Here is a 23,745-nt window from a genome sequence, read left to right as displayed (position 1 = left end):
GTGTCAAATATAGAAATAGGAGGGGAGAAAATAGAAGAGGAGACTAGTTTTCGATGCTGGTATTGTAATATTAATGTTATAAAGTGCGAACGTGAAATAAAGCCAAACATAGGAAGGGCGAAAGAAGCCTTTAGAAGGAAGAAAAGTCTTTTTTGTGGGACCTTGAATAAAGAGTTGAGAAAAAGATTGATAAAATTCTTCGTGTGCAGCATTGTACTGCATGGGTCAGAAACATGGACATCAAGCAAAAAGAGATTGGAAGTTTTTGAAATGTAGGTGTGGAGAAGAATTAGTTTTATCGAGAGGAAAACGAATGAGAGTTTGCTAGAAATGGTGGGGAGAAAAAAAGTCTTAGATATTATTGAGAAGAGTAAGAGAAACTGGTTGGAACAGTTGCTAAGAAGGAACTGTATCATGAGGCACGTGCTGGAGGGTGTGGTGGCAAGAAAGAGAGCGATATGCGAAGGAGGCTACAATTGATGGATGACATCAAAAGAAGAAAATTGTACGTGAAGACAAAGAGGTTAGCGGAATATCTTGGAGGATGGAAGCTTCTCAGTTGTGGCAAGTAACTTGCTAATAATGGCAGAATACCTCTAATGATAATTTCTTGGTAAGTCCCCAAAAGAACTCTCTTTTAAAAATTTAAGACTGTATATTTTTTTCAAGGTAATTGTCAAGAACCAAAACCGATTTGAAGAACCAGACTATACAGAAATTATCTCCACTAAAAAATTAAGACAACATACTAGTGTTAAGGTCAATGTTAAAATACGAAGAGTGACTTGATTCAATCATTACCTTCTCTTCCCCGAATCAAGGGGCTTATTTATTGGCTAGGTGTAACGTAGGACTAGCGGACTTAGTTGAACCATCACCTTTACGTTAGGTAGTAAGGTGTAACGTAGGACAAGAGAAACACAAACCCCGGGCTATCAGAGGTGTCATGGACCGGGTCAAGATCATGTACCCCTGTCAGAAATTGACAATACCGCTGTCCAAATTTAGAAAAAAGTGCCTTCATCCGCGCCAACTGACATCTCTAAATTTTCTGATTTGGGTACCTATAGTGCATAGAGTACTACCGTCTCTTAGCAAGAGGGTATTCAAGATAAATATTTTCAAATAGTTTGTGTATGTAAGTTGCATGAATCGTGCTTAAATTTAGGAATATATCTTGATATGGTAACACTGAGGCTATAGAATTTGTTAGATATTTAAACTTGGAAAGCTGTTGGCGTGTGTTGTTTTAATTTTTGAATATATTTTTTCAGTTTTCTCAAGAGAGTTAGAATGTATCGAGAAACTCGATCGTTTTCTCCTCCACCATTGGATCCTAGCTCATCACCAATATCTACTGGAAGAAAGAGTCGCTGCCTGGCATGTTGTCCTCCTAGAGAAGGATTTAGTAAGGTACTAAAACACACATCTTAAAATATATTAATTAATATTAGTTCGTTTACTAGCAGTCGTATATATACAAGATATTTCCTAGTGTGCTCCTACAATGTTCAAGAATGAAAAATATATAACTATATAGTCAAACCAGAGATTTGCACTTTCCTGGGGAGCAGTTACTAACGGAGTTAGAGTAACAAATAAGTTGTGCGAAATGAAATATTTAACTTAACGTCTCGAAGATACGTTATACTGAAATATTAAAGTGTTTGGGCTTTGAGGAATCGTAAAATTAAAAAAAAAATAAAACACTTTGAGTGGATTTGAACTATTGTTATTCAAATTCGTAGTCAGTTATCTTAAGCATAAGCATTAGACCACGACCACTTTGCCCTATACATGTTGTCATTGATGTCTTTACTGCAATCGAATTATGTGTCCCACGTCGAATTTTCTATGATATTTTTCTCTGTTTCATAAATTCTTTCGTATTTCTCTTATATTGTCGTCACTTATCTACACTATGCATTATTAGTATTTACAACTTCTAGTCTCTTACTTTCATTGCCTCTCTCCACAGAACTATAGCTTTGTCTAATTTAATTCTCATATTCTCCACGAATGCTAGACTAAAGGGATCAGGTGTACATTTAGTTGTTTGATATACAAAATAAACGGAACGTGACACCGCACTGAACTTACTAGCTTCCATTTCTTGAATTCCGTGCCATGTCACACTGCTGTCATTACTGAAACATTTATTTATAAAGGATAAACAATATTATAATAGGAGTTTTGGGGTAATTTCGTCCCAGAAAACTTCACCCTATCATTAGAATGCTCTTTGTGGGCTCTTCAGAAAGAAACTAATTACGAATATCATATTCTAGGTTTAATAATGAAATATTTTTGCATAAAAGTATCCAAATTACTAAAACCATTAAATTACAAGAAAATTGTCGGTATAAATATGTCGACAAAAGTAAATTAATGTTTTTGAAATTTTGTAAAATGCGGTGAATTATGTTCTATTTTACAGTTGTTAATTAAATATTTCTTTGTGTCATAAAAACGTAGCAGATAGAACCGTTCTCGAGAATATCGCTGTTAATGATTATGACTCTTCAGTAAACAATATTTGTAGATCGGTGTAGGAGGAATAATCGATTCAAGCACGTTGGAAAATTCTATAACGATTTTTTAAAAGTCAGCCTTGGTACGTTAAACAGTGTGGCTTTTTTGTGCATAGCAGCGAACCGAAGGAAGGAGTCTAAGAACCTCTACTTAGGAGTGTACTTGTTATGAAACGTGTAAATCCGTCGAAATTACCAATTATTATTTTTTATCTACTGTTCCTCGAAATTTTAAAAAATCCTCACCCAGCCATTTCTAGCTTTTACTATATGTGATATTGTAGGACTGTTAAGAAAATATTTATTTATGAAGTATGAGCAAAATTGCCTTAGTCGTTTTCGGGAAAGTTGTCCAATTAAAAATCACCCTCAAGATGAATCCACCTGTTGTGGATTTTTCATTAGAAATGATATATCATGTTATAGATCACTTAGTTCGAATATTTGTTTATAGAAGTATAAACAGTATGGTAAGATCCGTTTGGAGAAAATTGCATTTTTCATTATTTATTTTCATACTTCAGTAAACTAACTTGAATTTTGTCATGAGAAGAAAATTGGCCTCCGCTCCCTCACCATAGAGAATCTTGTGAAATCCTGAAGTTTAAAATAGACCAGAATACGTTGAATGATATGCCCTCTAGACGTGTATACATATATCAAGACGAACGGACTGACGAACAGATGGATAGATATTTTTTAAAAAATCAGTATGAAGGAGCCATAAAACTCGGATTCCATATTTTTTCACGACTACTGTACTTTCTTCTCTCCTCACTTGAAAAAAAAAATGCATCTCCTTCAAGGAGACAACAATTGAAAAGTGAATGAAATATTTCAATCTTAAAATATATGCTTTTATCCTCACGTAATATACATTTCATTTTATTCATTACGTATAATACAAATTTCATTATCCATATTTTCTTAATAAAGCTTTCATAATATATTTTCAGTTGATATTTCCCATACTGTTTAAGGTTAATTATTACTTTCATGTAATAATTTTGAATGTAGTTATTCTTTGAGACTTTACATTGACTTATAATTTATATATGGATACATCAGTAGATTATCATTCCATTTTTTCTTGTTAGGTAGTGATTCCTGAAGAACGCATTCCTTGGGAGCCAGTTCGTCTTCCTGTTTCTCTTCCAGTTAGGCGATCTCTTAGTGAGGTAAGAAACAAATATTATGTCAGAATAGTATGAATACTGATATATTTTCCCCACAATTTTCTTCAATAGAATACAAAATGAAATAGGTAATACGTAAATTCAAATGAAATCCACATAAGAAAAAAATCAACTGGATAAAATTTGTTGGAGTAAACAACCATCTAAATGGAACACCCATTTAATCTATTTTATCCATTTTTAATTCTTCAGAAACACTGTAAACACACAAATACCAAGTGTAGCGTGTCATTATTATATAGAACACTGAAGCTGTTCTAGAATAAACGAATGAACACAGATTATCTTCTTATAATCAGCATTGCAACCATCTGTTTGAAAATAAAACTAAAAAGTAGGTATCAAGTTCATAAGTTGTAAAACTACATCAACCAAATTTTAGTAAATTAAAAGTTATGTGCATTATGGCATATAGTTTATAGCCGTACTTTATTACTTTCACTGTAACAATAAAATGGTCATATGAGTTTACCAAGAACTTTGTAAGTGAATAAATAAATAAATAATGACAAAAACCTCTTAGAAATTAATTCTTCGGAATTAAACTTCAAAACATTCAAGATGGAAAAGGACATTTAAATTTTCTCATGATTAAATAGAGTTCTCGCCCCTTATAGTCTAAGATTCTCGATCTCGATTCTCTGAGGAAACTCAAGTGTCCCAATCCCAATAAACTGGTAAAGATGGCAAAGCACGCGAACTATAGTATTGCCTGTATGAACATGGATAAATAGGTTACTTTTACCATTCAGATGTTAACATATTGACTTTATGAACGAAATCGAGCGAGATAATCGCTCTAACTATAAATGCAGAAAACATAATTCAAAAATTTGGTTACGTGTATGGGATATGGACTACAGATTACCACTGTTTAGATTGTCGTTATTCGTAACCCCTTAAATAATTGTCTTTGTTAACGAACTCGGTAAATATAATTGCTTTAGTAATCTGGTGCATAAAATACAATTCAAAAATTCCTTCACATGAATGGAATTGGCCTATAGATATCTACCCTTAAAATCGCCGAAATGTGTTATTACGTTCATTGATTTGGTGCGTTAACGAAGTTGGTCGAGGTAATTGCTTTAGCTATTTGTTTCAAAAAACAATTCAAAAATGCGTTTATATATGGAAAATGGAGTATAGATAACCACAGGGCTGGTAAAATTGTAATTTCCCTAGCTATCCATTGCAAGAAACAGAATTCAAGAATAAGTGTATATATATATATATATATATATATATATATATATATATATATATATATATATATATATATATATATATATATATATATATATATATATATATATATATATATATATATATATATATATATATATATATATATATATATAGGGGAAGGTAGTACACAGTGGATCAATTTTTAAAACTTTCAGCATAAATCCGTTTAATGTAAGTATTACTGGAATTTGTTTAGTGTAGGATATGGGCACATGTCTCCACTACATTCGCAAGTAATTTATTAATTTGTAGCGTTGCTCTCTATCTTACAGTTACAGTTAAGTCTAATGCTTGTAAAGTGATTCACTGTGTACCACCATCGTACACAGTGGATCATATATGCGTACACAGTGGATCAAAGGAACAATGTATTGAAAGTAATAAATAGAAACGTATGATAAAGGATCCATCATCTGAAAATTTCCAAATCTACATAAAATTGTAAGCATTATCGTCAAAACATGTACTATTCCTCAAAATACATAATAAATGATCAAGTTCTAAATAAAAATGAGAATTGAATTATTGCAGAATTGAACTATTAGAAGCGATTATACATGATTCAATTTGTCGAGTACTCTTTGGCTCTCATTACAGCTAGGAGGCGCTTCGGCATCGATTGCACCAAATGTCGAGTATCTTCGACTGTTATAGAAGCCCATTACTTTTCAAGTGCAGTTCACAAAGAACATTTACTCGTAATGCTGCGCTTGCGAAGTTTCTTTTCGAGTATTACCATAAATGCTCAATCGGATTGAAGCCAGGTGATTGAGGAGGAGTGGTCAGTTGCTTTGGCACATTGTATACTAACCAGAGCTTTGTATTGTGTGCCGTATGTCTGGGATTATTTTTCTGTTGAAATATAAAGTGATCTTGCAGGCCAATTTGATCAGCACTAGAACGTAGATATTTCTTCAAGCTGTCAATGTACATGTGCTGACCCACAATACTGTCGCTAATTCAGCTTCCCCACTCCCGAAGCACTCATGCACCTCCAAAGTAGCACTCCCCCACATCCATGTTTGACGATTGGAAGCAGATTTTTCAGGTCTATCTCTATATTTGGCTTCCGCCGCACCATTTGCCTACCGTCGGAAGCAAACACATTAAATTTGCTGTCGTCTATCACTTTTTCCTAGAAAGCCACTTCTTCGTTCACGTAAGATTTTGCAAACCGAAACGGTTTCTTCCCATTCACCCCGGAAACAAATTTCTTTCGAGCAACACGCCCATTATAACCTTATTTGTTGAACGCATGACGCACAGTGCTTTCCGAAATCAACACCTGATGTGGCTGCTTCTGCCGCCAACTGCGGAGCATTGATTCTTGGGTTCTTAGTTCATTCAGCAGTATACGTTCACAAAAGATCTTCTGTGGACGTCCACTTCGCAGCATGTTTTCTGTCCAAAGTTGTATAACCAATGTTCTTCAATTTACTAACACTGCTAATAGAATATCCCTGCTCCGTCACTAATTGCACTGCTTCTCTCCTCGAAATATCTTTCTCGTTGCCTATCCCGTGTGTCTCCTCGTGGTCAAACTATTACTCTGTAACCTTTAACATGAAAGCAAAAGCTCCGTGACATGTCAATATTATGACGTCAGTCCATTGTGTACCACACTGAGGTGAACCACTGTGTACTTGTTGGTGTCAATCCAAAGAGTTTCCTACGACAAGGAATTATTAAAGACGAAAAACAAAATAAAGTTTGCTATATTACAAATACATTCTTACTTACATAACCATTCCGTGATATTGTAAATTAGGGGATAATTCACAGCGTCCAGCATTCACTTCTATTACTCGATTTTTACTTTACCATGAGAAAAACAGATTTCTTGCTTCATCACACGAGAGAAGCATCCATTGTTTTTGGCATTTCACCCGCAAGTGCGTAATGGGAAAACAGAACAAATAACATGCGCTAGGTGAATTTGTGCAATAAATAAATGAATAACGCCTTCTGATCCACTGTGTACTACTTTCCCCTATATATATATATATATATATATATATATATATATATATATATATATATATATGGGTCATTCAATTTGAAAAGGGCTTTTTGAGGGTTTGAAAAACGAAATTTTCACAGTGTTCAAAATCATTATTTTCTTTGTTTTTCTGTTCGCCATAATGGCTTACATTAACATCAATACAGTGGTTCAACACGAGAACCAATATTTTGAGAAATATTGGTAAATTTGAAAAATGCTCTCAACGGAGGTGACAGCTAGCTGAACGGAGATAATAGCTAATCATGAAGAAGACTTTGTACTGGCATGGATGTGACATCACATGAATGAAGATGACAAGAACATCTCTTTCCAATTGAAAAGTAAAAATTTGTTACGAATTTCGAAAACAGTAGTATTATATAATATAAGATTAGTATAATACATGTGCATAAATGATTGCCAATGTCCGGAACTTAATTGTTGACATTAGCATTCAAATCAAGGATCTTATAAAATAGAGGATCTGCCCATATATATCTTCATCCTATTAAATCAATGAAGCCAAAAAACAACCAAGAATCGGCACGTCTGATTGGCTACTCGCGTTTATGCCATCGTCTGATTGGCTACTTTCGTTTCCGCCATGATTGTTGGCTCAAACCCTTGCGATCCTATTGGGCGGAGTAGGTAGGGTAGGGTTGGCGAAACTGTGACGTATGGCTTTAAGATTTTGTTGTAAGGGCAGATCCTCTATTTTATAAGATCCTTGATTCAAATGAAGTACAGTATTTTGTTTAACATATGCTATCCTTAATAATTGTTTATTATAAGACGAAGAAATACGATGTTCGCATTAAAAATATAGCTAGTTAAGAGGCCTCATTGTGACGAAATTAAACTTCCGCTAATTTTATAGATTTTGTGTAATATCTCCAAAATGGATAAAATTAATCAAAAAGTGGAAACTCATTGTACTAGACAATATTATTTTGCATGAAATACCGTTATCATGACTCATCTATGTACTTTCGTTTTGCAGCCATTATTTAATGTGAAAATAAATGTCGTATCTATAAAATGTTCGCAAAGCAAAAGCAGATAGGTCAGTCGTGATAACGGTATCTCATGCAAAATGCCCTTGTCTAATATACTGCTTTTCCACTTTTCGATTAATTTTATCTATTTTGAAGATATTACAAATCACAGCTCCTCCTTGCACACAGTAATGAACGGAGGTGACATTACTTCATACGCACGGAGGTGACAAATTCCGCCATTATGGCACGATTAAGATATATTCCTAAGGTTAGATTCTGGTTACCCTTATTTTCAGCATTAATTCTTAAAAAGTAACATTATGATTCAACTAAATTATATTATCATCTATAAATACTTTCTTATAATTTCGAACGGAGTTGACAGCTTGTGTTGAACCAAATTATAACATGTGCGATTTCAGACTAATAAAAAGGAACAATCACCACAAACAAACTTACCTCGCTTAACTGACGCCTTCCTTGGAAAGTTCCATAAACTAACAAGTTCTGAGACTACGACAAAAATGAAGTTGAGAAATATGGTGGGCATATATGTTTTTTAAAATGCATTAGCACGGAGGTGACAAAAAAACTGGATGCAGAAAAGGATGCTACTTTTAAAAGCATAAAAAAAGCTTTAGCTTATAAATTTATTTCCATCTATTCATTGATATTCATACGTTAAAAAAGTCGTCTAATACTTGGCGAATAAAAGATAATACTTTAGTCATTTCGAATCATTCAAGTAAAACTGTAAGTGGTTAAAACGCACGATGGTGACATATCACCTATTTTGAAATCAATATTTTTAAATAAAATTATAAAAATATTACTGAGTTCATTATTAATTTTAAGTTACGTTTGCAATGTATGTGCTTACACAATTTCAACGTGTTTTGATTTGTACCCATTTCAAATAGAATGATACATACATATATATATATATATATATATATATATATATATATATATATATATATATATATATATATACACGTTAACAGATTTACTCTATTAATAACCTCCGTCGAATAATCGTTCTAATCTGTTGCAAGAAATGAAAAAAATAGCTTACATACTGTATATGGAATATGGGCTATAGATAGACACCTTTGAAGTCGCCGTTGTCCATTAATACTTGAACGGAGTGGTTCCATCAACAAACTCGGACGAGATTGCAACTTTAGCTAATTCTTGCAAAATCAAAATTACAAAAAAAAAAAAAAAAAAAACGCTTACATGTACGGGAAAGAAACTATAAATAGCCACAGTTAAAGTCGCCGTTATTTGTTATTTCGTTAACGAATTTACTCCATTAACGAATTCGGTCTAGATAATCGCTCTATCTATTCTAAGAGAGAGGATTTATTGCAAGAAACACTATGTTGGACACCTACGTAACCTTTATTTCTTAGAAACCCTTTCAGGATATATTTTACTGTTGTGTGTTCCAGATGACCAGGAAACAGAAGGGACAATAAGGGAAAAATTTTGAATTGAAAATAAGTTCTCTAAAAATACATGAAGCGATGGTACTCTTTATTGCTTTTGTAACAGTTGACGGTAAGTGAATAGATTAGTACAGTTCAGGCTTCACATGCATATTTTTTACACCAGGATCATTTCACGATTCAGTCCAGACAGATTCAGATGTCCGTTTCTTCACGTCTTCGAATCCTTTCTCCCCTTAGGCCGTTTAAATGAAATTTAGAACAAATGGCGATCAGATATATGTTGCAAAATGTTAAAAAGAAAGACATATAAGATACTAGAACAAGCATTGTACTTTGTTGGTTGATGGCCAACAATCATTTTAGAGACATCGGCATCATTATATCAGAAGTATTCCACTATTACCAGCGGGTCACTTACCGCGGCTGAGAAACTGCCATGCTCCACGATCTTCTATTAACCTTTCCATCTTCATATACGATTTTTCTGTTTTGATATCGCCAATAGCCTAATTCTGTTTCTATATAGTCTAATTAATCCCTTCCCTCTCTTTCCTGCCACCATACCCTCTAGCACACCCCTCATGATACAATTCCTTCTTAACCAATATCCCAACCAATTTTTCTTCCCCTTCTTAATAATATTTTTCTCCTTCCATTTCTAACACCCTCTCATTCGTTTTCCTCTCGACCCAGCTATTTCTCTCCATTCTTCTCCACGCACATATTTCGAAAGCCTTCAATTATTTCTCATCATTTTTGCATAATGTCCATGATTCTGCCTTATAAATACAGTAAAATACAGTACACAAAACATTTTATGAGTCTTTTTTCAACTCCATTCAAGGTCCCACAAAATAGTATTTTCTTCATCCTAAAGGCTTCTTTCCCCATTTCTATCCTTGCTTTTATTTCACGTTCGTATATCATATCATCACTAATAATACTACTCAGATATCGAAAACTAGTCATTTGTTCTTTTCTCCCGCTCCTACTTCTATATTTGACACCGATCGCTTTGTTTCAATCACCATGGATTTTGTCTTTCTAACATTTATTTTCATCCCATATTCTTCAGAAGCCTTTCTCAAGTTATCTACATCTTATTAATTTTCTTTTTAGATTCTGCAACAACAACTATATCAACCCCAAACCGTATACACCTTATCATTTCATCTCCTACCGAAATTCCATCTTCATTAGGTTGACTCGTTTTCGCTATCTCTTCTATATAGCTATTAAATAATGTCGGCGAAATACATAATCTCTGTTGAACTCACCTTCAAATTACACTGTTCGTCTACTGTGCATGCACCAGCGAATTTCCATGATCGTGGCTAAGCGGTTAGCATGCGCGCCTTTGGCGCGGGAGACCCGGGTTCGATTCCCGGCGGGAGCTCATGTGGTTCGGATTCCACGTTAATCAGTAGGTCCACGTCTCATATAGTCTCGCTGCTGAACGGGACGTAACACTCAAAAATCAATCAATCAATCAATCATCGAATTTCCATGAAAGATCATGAATAATTCTGATAATTTAGGCCTATATAGTATTTATGGACGAATACGTAATAGAACCTATATGAATAACATATATCGTTCCTCAAAGTACCGAATACGGTAAACATAAAAACAAAACATCAATAGACATATTACATCAGGGCGAAATAGGCATAAATTTCAGGCACTTCAAAACAGGTTTCATTCGTTCTTACCGCTAGTCTATTGTCTAGCATGTGTGCCTTCGGTGTATGGGGTCCCCGGTTCGATTCCCGGTGGGGGAATTTTAATTGACCTTGATGTTTTTGCATTCGTGTTCCTGTCGTTCAAGCTTAAAAGAAATGATTGTAAAACGTGTATAACCGAGTAGAAAATAAAGACAACTTACTCAGATACGTTCAGTGAATCAGTTACCTTAAAGACAAGAAACAAAGTGTCTAAGGCATTTGTAACTTGAAAGGAACTGGTAAAGGTTAGTTCCAGTACCACCAAAGTAACATTTTTCTTTTACCTGTTCCTCGATGTTTCTCTTTGTATTTCTATCCGATTCGAATAAATAGAACTTCGAATAGAGACCACGTTGAATTCATTTATTGAGTAAGCCTGAAATTAAGATATGGCTATGATATTATTATTATTATTATTATTATTATTATTATTATTATTATTATTATTATTATTATTATTATTATTATTATTATTATTATTATTAGTTAAAGTACGAAGTTTCAAATCAGGCGATGCAGTATTTACATAAACTAAATGATAATTTATTTGATAATATTCACTAGGCCACTATACATTTGCGAGGTTTTGCTTTGGGAAATGAAGTGTATATGACATTGAGTAGTAAAAATATGACAATAAAAATATATTATTAAAAATATTGATTAAGTAATTGGAGTTAAACATGCTTTCCAGTAAGAATTATATGTAGAGAGGATTTACTTTATAAAGTGCGATGCAAAAGAATATTCTAGTTTTAATCCGATTAGAAACCAATAACTTACACAATACTATTTACTTCATTAGTTCTATAAACCTTTATGCTTATCCTATTATAATTATCTTTAAAATTGTGATTTTGTCATTTCAAAACGTAGAACGAGAAATAAATGTAATATTCTACCTAAGTATTTGTTAAGGAAACCTTTGAAACAGTGATGATTTCTGGGCATGATCTGTGGTAGAGTTTGAGACCCTGTGGACATAAATTCGTGGCCATATCTTCGATCATGCTCAAAGTGGACTAATAATGTTCTATCAATTCCCTCTCATCCATATATTGACCATTACCCGGGGAGAATCTTCTGAAATCATCAATGCTTATAATTAGTTTTTCATTAGAAATCAAAGGATAATAATGAAATATTGAACATACTTAATATTTTGTTTTCAATTTTGGATTTTAGATTTGCAATTCATATAGGGTCTAATGTTCCCTTCTAATCGAATTTGAGAGAAAAGTAGTTGCCAAAGATGTATTCAAAGAAATGTTTTCAAGCAGTCCTCTGATGAAAATAGGAACACACTTTCAAGGAAAAAAAAAACGAATACTTCCTACAGGGTTTGAACACATAAACTTATGATTGATAGACTATTGACCCAAACCGCTCGACCAGTTCGTACGTCTTTACTGAGTGTCTTTAGACTTTTGTGTAAAGTAGTTTCCTGCTCCACACTTCTTTTGTTTATGTCGATACCACTATAAGTTTGTGGTGAATATTTGGGCGTTACAGGTCTTGCAATGCATAAAGGTCTTTTTCGTATAAACTACGGATATAGTATACGACAGTGCCTCGTTACTTCCCGAGGACGCACGAAGTGCAGTCTTTTACAGATTATTCACTGAACATCTAGGAACTTAAAAATGGGGTAAAAAAGCGAGTGTCGTTCACTTTTGTGGTGGTACGAATATAAAGAACAACGTATGTATTTCACTTTTGGGATCGTACAACTTGTTTATTTTGATGCTCGGTGAACTCTCTTCAACTGTTTGAGAGTTGTATGCAGTAGTAGCAGGTCTACCGTGATTGATTACCGATTTTTGAAGGGTTGTTTTCAAGGGTTGTTTCGTGAAGGTTTGGGCTCATTCCGTAGAGGTTTTTCTGAGCTCGCGTTTTGTTTTTTTTTTTTTTTTTTTGTTACTTTCGCTTATTGGTAATTTGCATTTTCGGGATTTTCTTGCGGGCCGTATAACGTCCTGGAGTTCTACACAGAGGTTCCGCCTACATGGGGGTGCCATTTTTTTTGTTTTGTTTTGGTTCTGCGTATATTGACGGAGCTTGTGCTTTGTGTTCTGCAGGTGGCAGTACGGTAGGAAGAAGATGAAAATGGTGATATTTGTACGTGTAAGTAAGTAAAGTGCGTGGATCGTGAAGTAAATGTGCGATCTTAATCTTTTTTTATATTTGTGCTTTAAAATCTTGTATTGCAGATCTTGTATTGGAGATAATAAGTGATTTTTTCTGTTGATTGATAGTTTAATGTATTAAAATTTCAGCACGTTGGCGGTAAGCATTTCTATGTTGCTCAGTAGGTCATTGTAGGCATTAACTTTTCCACACCTTTATATTTCGTGATTAACAATAATATAGCCCTTGTACTTCGGGCTATATGTGCGCTTTTTCGCTTGGTACTCCCTCCCTAATTTTTATTGCATTCTTAAAATGGCCCTTGTACTTACAGATGTTCTTCTAAGAATGTGTTTTTTTTATATGGTATGCGAAGAATAATAATGTGCCCTTGTACGTTTTGTATGAGTATATGTGGGGCATTTGAAACACATATCGCATGTCACGTGCACGTGGATGCTTCTTACTGTTGCACTATGTATAAAAATGATTTTATTACATGTAGAAGTAGTAATAGAACACGGAAGAGACCCAGATCATGTTGTATTCACACTTCATATTGGAGTGTGAATACAACATGATCTGGGTCTCTTGCGTGTTCTATTACCACTTCTACATGTAATAAAATCATTTTCATACGTAGTGCAACAGTAGGAAGTATGCACGTGCACTGGACATAATGAGGTCCTCTTGTATACTATTACCTAAACTACATTCAATTTTACGTCCTAGTAACTTATATGCAACAGGTTGAATCTGTGAAATGATTGGGGTTGGAGTGATCGTAAATATTTTCATAGTTAGGAGCCTGGATATACAAACCCGCTTAACGTTGGGATTTACTATTGTGAAATTTGGTACCTAATATTTTCACCACGAGTACAGTAAGTGCATGACCTCCGCATTAGTCGAAGAATAAAACAACTTGGGTTCTCTAAGTCGGAGTATAGCGGCGTTAACCTATAGTAAGACGAGGAGTCTGTATCCACCCGTGGATCCGACCTGAACATTAAAGTGATAGTTACGAAATAAGTCGTCTACAGAGCTTGTATTATTCAGACACTTATACTTCAACAACATACAAAATAATGTCATAATACGGTACTTGGAACATTTCTACAGACACGACTAAATATAACTTACACGCGTTAAAATTATTCTCTGAAATTCAATTCTTTTTATTGTACCATAAACGGGGATGCTCCTGAATATTGACGTAGGAATTATCGATGTTTAGATTTAAGTAGTATGAACACATAACTACGAGCACACTTTTCTTCTCTACTACTTTGACCCGCAGAAGCACAGCGCTAAAGTTTCTAAGTTAGATTTTATAGTGCATAATCCCTTTATGATATTACTATAGAGTAGATAAATATAACACATCTAAAACTACACCTATTGCTCTTCTATCTTACATTTATAACATACGCCTATTGCTCTACGATCTTACATCTATAACTACACCTATTGCTATTCCATCTTATAATGACCCCAGCCTCTAAAACACATCTCTCATCATCACATAACTTAAAGCTAACTTATTTACTAGGGATGGCCGGATCCGGATCTGATTGGGTTCGGTTCCTTTGGATCCGGATCTCGGATTTCGGATCTGGATCCGGATCTCGGATCTGCATCCGAAATCCGGATCTCAGATCTTGATTCTTATCCAAACCCACATCCCACCCAAATTGTGATAAACTTCAATATAAAAAATTCGCCGAAAGTAATTTCACGAAGTCCTGACAGTGAAGAAGAAAACAGAATATTGAAAAGTCTATTTGTCTCCTTCATTCTACACTAAAGGTCAAATACTTGCCTTACTAAAAAATAATCTGATTTAACCCGGATGAGAGTTCGAATGTCGAACTAGGTCCACTTGATTGCAGGACCGAGATGAAATACACACATATTTATATTTGAAACCGGAATACAAAACTCGAATATTTAAAATTCCTCAATACAATTATTTCATTGACAATTAAGAAAACATAAACAGTTAAGACAAGTATTGACTAGTTTTTACGTACGTATATTTATCTTGCTCAGTCTGCTCAGAATATCAAATGTATACCTCACAATTAGATTTAATAATTATTTAGTAAATCACAATATGAGCACCGAGAATAAACTATGAATTTTGGTGTCCCTAATCTAGATTTGAAATTTCGGATTCATACATAGAATCAGGCTGAAAGATAAATATTTGAGATCTGGAAACCGAAACAAGTGCTAGTACCAAGATCGTAGCCGTTTGTACCTAGGTAATGCGAGCGGAAGGCACTTGCACTAATTCCGCATGTACCGGTACTTTGGGGAACACGAGAAACTAAAAGCAGATAAATATTCTTTTTCAGGGGCAAGTCGCGCTTTAACATGACTTTTCATGAGTGTTGTGTTCAAATACGAAAACTGTAATGGCGACTTGTTTGAAATAAATGCCTTTTCTTTTTTAGCAATAAAGTTAGGTACTTTCACATTGAATAAAAATTAGCAAAGCATATTTCACTGATTAGAGTGCTGGTTGTTATGGAAGCTTTCACACTAAACCGAAGATTTCCTCATGTGGGTATCGGATTGCCACAATTCACCTTCCTGAAAGACGCGGTTTATCAGGGGGTCGGCCAAGATTCTTTTGGACTTAGCCTGTAGACTGCTTCTGGTCTCAATTATTCCCATATAACAAGAGTAACCATATATAAAGTTGGTTCGAAATAATTCAAAATATCACTAATTGATCTTAAGGGGATAATCGCGATTTAAATATTCGTAAATCAGAAGAGATGTAAAAGTTAAGCGCTAAAAATAAATCCGATAATTCCTAATGCAACCTAATGATAGGAATAAAACTCCTTATGTAACATTTTCAAAGCTAAGATTAACAGTTTTGTTCTTGAAGAGGGTTTATGGCAACATAGAATATTATAAATCCAATTATCATAAATAGTACCTCTGACAGCCCCGCATTTCACATCACTATCGCCCTTCATCCTGACAAGTGGGCAATTCACTTACCCACAATGACTTTTCAGACGTTCCAGTGACATCAATATCTCAGTTTGGCTTTGGGATCATGCTTCGGTGAACCTTGACTATCACCATCAGCAGCTATTAGAGAATCAGAACTTATTTCTATATTAGATAATGTGTGCAACTACAGCTTTTCGTCTATAGAAGACGGAGAGCGTGCCTTCGGTGCCCATGGTCATGGGTTCAATTTCCGGAGAGGCACTCAACAATTTCGATGTTGACCCAGCATCGTGAGGACAATTGGGGAATTATCTTAAGTAAGAGGTAGCGGACTCCAGTCTAGAAAGCCGGCATTAGGGACTTCGGGTGTCGATGCGTTGACTACACATCCCCACTTTCAACGTAAGCCCGCTGGTAGGAACCAAAGGACTGCCGTGCCAAGAATTTAGTTTGTTTTAATTATCATAAATGCCTCCTTTATTATTAAATTTTATCCAATATTTTCTTTTCAACTAGTTTGCGAAACTCAGAGCTAGCTACTTGTTTACATTTTAATTCATGTTCATAGTTAGCACAACTAATCACTAAAGAAAAACAATCTTTTCAATAAAATTCGCCCCGCGTCTTTCGTAGCTCTAAGTTTAGTTATTTTTAGTTTTTTTTTTTTAAGTTGAAGGGTGGTTTATCATTTTCCCCTCGCTTTCCCTATTTTTTTTCTAGTTTTACCTATGTTTCTTTGCACGGACATTGCGCCTATGCGCACGTGCTTAGTGTGTTCGTTTACAAAAGCGGGCCATTTTCCTGCCACTATAGAAAGTAAGAGTGCACTGTATCAGAGAAATATTAATTGACGTATGGAAGTGAATATATCTGTGACGAAGTCATAATTACTCAGTTTTTGCATCGTAGTTTCCTCATCCTTATTAATCTCTTCACCCCCGCTTCCTGAATTACAGTTCTAGTATTCTTTCTTGATGGGGGACTGATGTCTCATGTAGGCTTATTAACTATAACATCAGCAATAAAGAAAGTACCATTTAATTTACACTAATTTTAAAACATTACGTTAATTAAATAATAATAATAATAATAATAATAATTATACGGAGCGAGCTCAGGCTGGTTGTTAGGATTCTTGCTTCGTAATTGGATAATACCGGGTTCGAATTCGGAGACCAGCCATCCTGACTGATAATTTTCCTGGGTTGTTCCTCAGTTATACTGGGCAAATACTAGGTTAGTACCTTGACCTAAGGCTCTGGAGACCTTCCTTTCATTCCTTTCACAATATTTTCATCTGTTGATTACTACAGTGTAAAGTGGCCTCTGAGGATGTATCTGGTAGCTTATAGTAAATAAACAATAACGACGTAATATACCTTCACGAAACGTGTGGGTTAATTTAACTACAGCCGTACAGTCCCAATAGATAGCTAAAGTTTTAATATCAATTTCCTGACTTTTACATATTATTTTCATATTGTTTCTGCTTTCAATTTTCTCATGTATGTTCCCACCGAGAATTGAGCCTGAGATCACATGAACAAATGCGAAAATGTTAAATATTTTTGAACACATTAATATACAAAACACAAAACGCTTCAATGATACGATGCACGGATATATTTTGGTTATGTCCTGCAATGTATGATTAAAGAATCCTGGAGGGTGAAGAAAAATAACAGAAATCTCTTTTATATTTACTCCTTCAACAAACTCCCGACCTCAGAAGGGCAAGCCATAAGTTAGGTAATAAAGTCATACAACGAACACAACCATATCGCTCTCCTGAAATTCTCGCGCGTATGTTTAAAAATCTACTGTTGTTCCACGCCAACCAGTCTATATTTTTTGTTGTATATACCTTCGAAGTGAAAGATATTCATTATTACATTTGTTGGTGGTTGGACTCTAGTGAGTCAGAGACTACTATTAATAAAGAGTTTGTTTTGTCTACTATTCCTGCGATTTAGGGCCTTATCTAAAAGATATTTCATTTGTGTATGAGAAAAGAAGAAAGTTTATTTTCTAAGAATAAAATAAATATTTTCAATGTGAAGCTAACATTAAGCTTCGCAGAGGAGCTAAACAGAAGAATTTGTTACCATTTACATCAGTTTTCAGACAGTTCACTATACTCTGAAATGGGAAGAAATCAAACTTGGAAACATTTTACTAAAGAGACTTCAACAGAAAGTGCAACATGTAAATATTGCAAGGTTAAAATAAAATAAAGAACAAAGGTAGCACAAACGTGTTATGGAAACATTTAAAAGCATAGCAATCTACTATATCAGTGAACCCTAAAAAAGTTTTAACGAATTTTAAATATTCAATTTTATCATCTCAATTTCAGATGTAGATTTGGATACGAATCAAGATCTGAGATTCGAATTTCGAATAGAGATCCGAGATCCGAATTTCGGATCCAGATCCGAGATCCGGATCTGAGGTTCGGATCCGAGATCTGGATCTAGATCCGGATCCGGCAAGATCCGGATCCGGGTCTCACTATTATTTTTGGCCATCCCTATTATTTACCTCAATACTATATATATCGTGCTTAAAGCTTCTAATTAAATTCATCTTATAATATTCTTTTAGGTTGAATAAATACTCTTTATATTCGTGAAATGTTAGTTCCTGATATACAACACTTTTCTTAACTCCTTTCGCTTTCTTACAACATTTCTCTTTATCGAACTTACCTTTAAAGTCTTTACCGCTTAAGTCCATTTGTGGTGCTTTGATGGAGTACATTTTTGATCTTAGACAAACAAACTGTTCTAGTTTGGTACCTTTTACCTCATCCTTCTTATTGATTTGTGGTATCATCAAACCCTAACTATTTAACGTATACTTTGTCACCTTTCTTTCTCAACACCTTCTCCACCAAGTATTCATCATTATGTTTCGTCTTTAATAATTCTGGTTTGTAAAATCTATCTTGCACATCCTCTTTTTCTAAATCTTTAATTCTATACGTAGGTGGTTTAGATGGAATAACTTCGCTAATAACAAATACTTCTGTTGACCAATTAGGTGTATATCCTTTCTCCTTTCGATTTAGTTATACGAACGTAATCAACTAATTTGTATTTGAGTTTAACGCGCTGATATTCGTGAAATGTTAGTTCCTGATATACAACACTTTTCTTAACTCCTTTCGCTTTCTTACAACATTTCTCTTTATCGAACTTACCTTTAAAGTCTTTACCTGTTAAGTCCATTTGTGGTGCTTTGATAGAGTACATTTTTGATCTTAGACAAACAAACTGTTCTAGTTTGGTACCTTTTACCTCATCCTTCATCTTGTCATGTATTTTCTTATTGATTTGTGGTATGTTGTATTTATTATTAGGCTGATATTCGCTGGTATCGAAGTAATCAATATAAGTTTTCATATCTTCGTACACATCTTTTGTTTGTATAAGATATATATATATAACTGTCTGTGTCTGTATAACATATCTCTATTTTGTCTTGGTATTTCGGCTTCATTACATTATAATGAAAGTCATACATCAGGTATTTGGATAGGTCTAATATACTCATCCCAACATATATCGGCTTATTAAAAGGCAATTTGGATTCGTTCATTATTATTGCACATAAGTCTCTGTATATACAGTTCTTTTCCTAAAGTTTGGTTGAGCAATTAGTTTCTCTACTCTCTTTGGAACACATTCTATTTTTGTAGGTTTACATCTCTTCCTTATATTTTCCATTGTTTTTCCGGATACATTGTTGTTCATTAGCTTATAGAAGTCTTTCAAAATCATTCGTTGCCTTTGTTCTCATCTCTGTGTTTAAATCTATATAACTTTTTAACCAAGCTGATTGCTCAAATTCTATTACTCGATGTAACTTTTTAAGTTTCAAACGAAGTGATGTATACAATTTTAAGTTTCTACAATGAATCACATGTTTCTTTACCATATAGGGTTGTTAATAGCTTTTAATTGTTTTGAGCCGGGTGGACACATATTTTGAGGAGCTAATGGATAGTCTTTGTGATAGTCATGTAGTTTTGGAGACACTCACGGTCTACTTCTAAAATATATCCAGTATTACCATTATCAGCTACACTTGTGAGATCTGTTTCTTTTATTTCTTCCTCACTTAACCGTCTAAATCCTTCATACGGTAAATATTGATTAATAGCCCATCCGTACAGGTTGTTTGTGTCTAAGTACATTAGATAAGTATCTTCTTCATTCTCATTATAATATTCCATATATTTGTTATTTACTTTTACGTATCTTTTCAAACATTGCCTAATTCCTTCTCTTATACCTTTCTCTATCATTAAGACCCTATTGTAACTTGTTAATAACTCTAATTCTATATTTGTCATCTCTAACATTGCATCCCAAGCTAGTCCTGGTGCTGTCATATACCAAGTAGGGTCGACCATAAGCCTTAAGATATGTTTCTCTAATGTTCTCAAACACATCTTCTAGTAACAATATATCCGTTTTTAGATATGTCATGGTACTCTCCGAGATAAATAATTCTAAATGTCTCCCATACTTTCTTTGCATGTTCATAGTCTTCATCACTAATATGTGTGTTGGTGAGTCTATTGAAGAATGCTTATTTTGGTGGAAATGTTCTTTGTCTAAACTTCGTCCAATCACTAACTTAGTCATATGGGTAAACATCTTTCTTATTACAAGATTAAATTCCTCTTCATTAGGATAGAAGTGAATTGTATGAACCATTTGCTGTCTTGTTATTTTTGAGATAACTTGTCTAAACTAAATGCCATAAATCGAAATGAGTCTATGAACTTTAATTTGATAGTTCCAACTTTCTTACTGAATGATATGTACCGTTCTTCGTTATTAGGTATTAGATCTATTGTTTCTTTATTACATCCTAGCTCTTTAATAAATAGGTGGGAGTCATATCCAGATAGCTTGTGTATAATCACTGGTACAAACTTAGGCACTCGAACTTTTAGATTACAGTTGTTACACAATGGAACTACAAACTCTCCAGTGATGTGATCAATATGTTTAACCTTATGATTTTCTTTACTATGTTACCTTATAGTAAGAACATTGATTCGATTTTTTAAATTCTTTTCTCTGCTCATATGTTCAAGGTAGTTCGTTATTTTCTTTATATACGTTCGATATGTATTTGTCTTCTTTCTTTAACATCGATATGAATTTCCTAGCTGGATTTTTTACCTCTATACACAACTGGATCTGTTTTAGTTACATCACATTTGACAATGTACTAACAGAATCCAGACGGTATATTCTGTTGATATTTCTTCGTATAGGATTTGTTCTCTGGATAACATTCTTTACAACCCATCACCTTATGGAGTAAACATTCAGAGTCAGCATAAATCACAAATGGCATTTTCATCGTGTATTTATAGTTCTCAAACTTAACATATGTACCTTCTTCTGGCATTTCTATTTTAACAGCTTCGTGACTAGAACAATCTTCTTCATGTCTATCAAAAGCATGTTTCGAGTAAAAGTATAACTAACATCTATCGCATAAATATTTTCGAGCTCTGAATTTAGTTATTTGGGTACTAACTAGTCTACTTAAATCCTTTATCCAGCAATTGTGTTTTATTTTCTTCTTTCGTATATAATAAATCTACATGCTTTTCGTTTTTCTCTTTCGTTAATATAAAATGTAGACCTTTGGAATGTCACTTTGGTTTACTGAAAACTCAATACAGTACTTTTAAACTTAGGTTCTAAGTCTATAAACACATGCTTATATTTTGAGGGTTGTTGTGGATTTTTCAACAGACTAGACTCCCTTTCAACACACAACTGGATTCAATTGGCTAAGGATAGAAGTCAGTGGAGAGCTTTTGTGAACGCGGCATTGAACCTCCGGGCTCCATAGGCCATAGAATTAGTTAAATAGTTAGGTCAACACACAACCACATACAATATGCCGGGGCTACCTTTTATGACTAATTGCCACAAAAGACAAAACATATTAAACTTCAACTCAAACCATTTATTGTCTTAATCAGATATTAACCGATCATATAAACAATCAATTTCTCTAATCTATTCTTCTTCTAATAGTGATGCCCAAAACTCACTACCCTTTCCTTTATGAATATCTAGCTCTTGTTACATTAAATTGAACAACTTTTGTACTGTTAAGATCTCTAAACTTTTCGTGTATTACCTCAAGATTTGGAAACTTCTCATCTGCTTTATTGAAAGACTTATACAAACTTCTCTTCTGACATCGAACAGCATAATAAGGAAAAGGATCATTGGGTTTGTTCTTAATACACAATAACACACTGAGCAAGTCTATGTGATAATATGTAAAAAACAGTATCACGTAACAGTTTCAACACAATAACTGTGTCTTCATCATACTTTCACTCCTTCTGGCTGCTTGGGAGTTGGTCATCACTTATATAGTCTCCGGATATCAACTTTTAATTAGGCTCCGCCCTTTTATTAAAAAATAACACTTGTCTGGCTTTCACTTTCACTTTTTAGCTGCACACGTGTCCAATTAAAAGTTTACTTTTTTCGTTGGATACATTCTGTCCTCTAATTATCCTTATTAATTTTTCCTCTTTCTTTCTTCCTTTTCATTTCTTCTTCTTTAAGCAGAATCTTCTCCAACTCTTTATTTATCGAGAATCCTGCATTCCAATTCATCACCTTGTCTCCTGCCCTCATAATCTCCCTAGCTTCCTTCCATTTTCTCACCAAAGTTCTGTTCTCTACTTCTATGACCTTTGCTCCTTCCCACCCTATCCTGTGGTTTGTCTCTTTGTGATGCTTGTATATCGCATTGTTGTCCCTTTTCAATCTTACATCATCCTGGTGCTGATTAATCCTTTCTTGCATTTTCTTTTTTGTTTCTCCTATGTAAATTTTGTTACACTCCCAGCATCCTACTCTATATATTACTCCCATTTGATCTTTGTCCGCTACTGCTTTTCTCTTGATTCTTACTAATTCATTATTCTGCTTCCTCCTTTCCTGTACGTCCTAATTCCTGCGTTCCGAAGTATTCTCTTTATCTTCTCTGTTTCTTTGCCTAGGCTTTCTATTCCAAACCATTTTTTGTTCTTGTCTTCTTCCTCTTTCGTTCTCTCTCTTGCTATGTCTCTTGTAATCTTATCCTCTTCGTTGTATCCATTTCTCCTTAGCTGTCCAGAACTTCTTTAAATCTTATATAATTAAATGTTCTTATATAAACAATAACAATAACAATAAAAATAAAAGTTAACAATAAAAATTAATTGTTCTTCTTATATATGATTAAACAATTATCTTTCGAACCATCAGTAGTATATGGTGCTGCAATTTTACTTAAACCCTCGTTCTTAAGACGTAATTTCCCATTTGTTGTTCTATTTCTTGCATTTTTGTTTGGAGTAATTCGTTGTTGTCTCTATACTGCTTAAAGTCTTTGATAATATCATAACATTTATCATAAAACTCATCAGATAACCATGTTGAAATGTCTAAGATTA

General features: G+C 34.1%; 1 protein-coding gene across 1 annotated transcript in view; it reads left to right on the top strand.

Annotated features, from left to right (window-relative positions):
* LOC145691888 (uncharacterized) overlaps positions 1–23,745 on the top strand; it is a 208,238-nt gene that overhangs the window by 109,525 nt on the left and 74,968 nt on the right. Inside the window, exons 4-5 of the mRNA XM_081767195.1 lie at positions 1,275–1,413; positions 3,629–3,709. Coding sequence (XP_081623321.1) covers positions 1,275–1,413; positions 3,629–3,709 — 220 coding nt within the window. The remainder of the gene's footprint in view (positions 1–1,274; positions 1,414–3,628; positions 3,710–23,745) is intronic.

Source organism: Thermobia domestica, chromosome 8 (assembly GCF_964235325.1).
Source record: "Thermobia domestica chromosome 8, izTheDome1.hap1.1, whole genome shotgun sequence".
NCBI classification, from domain to species: domain Eukaryota; kingdom Metazoa; phylum Arthropoda; class Insecta; order Zygentoma; family Lepismatidae; genus Thermobia; species Thermobia domestica.
The sequence above is the reverse complement of the archived record's forward strand: the minus strand, read 5'-3'. Positions and strand labels throughout refer to the sequence as shown.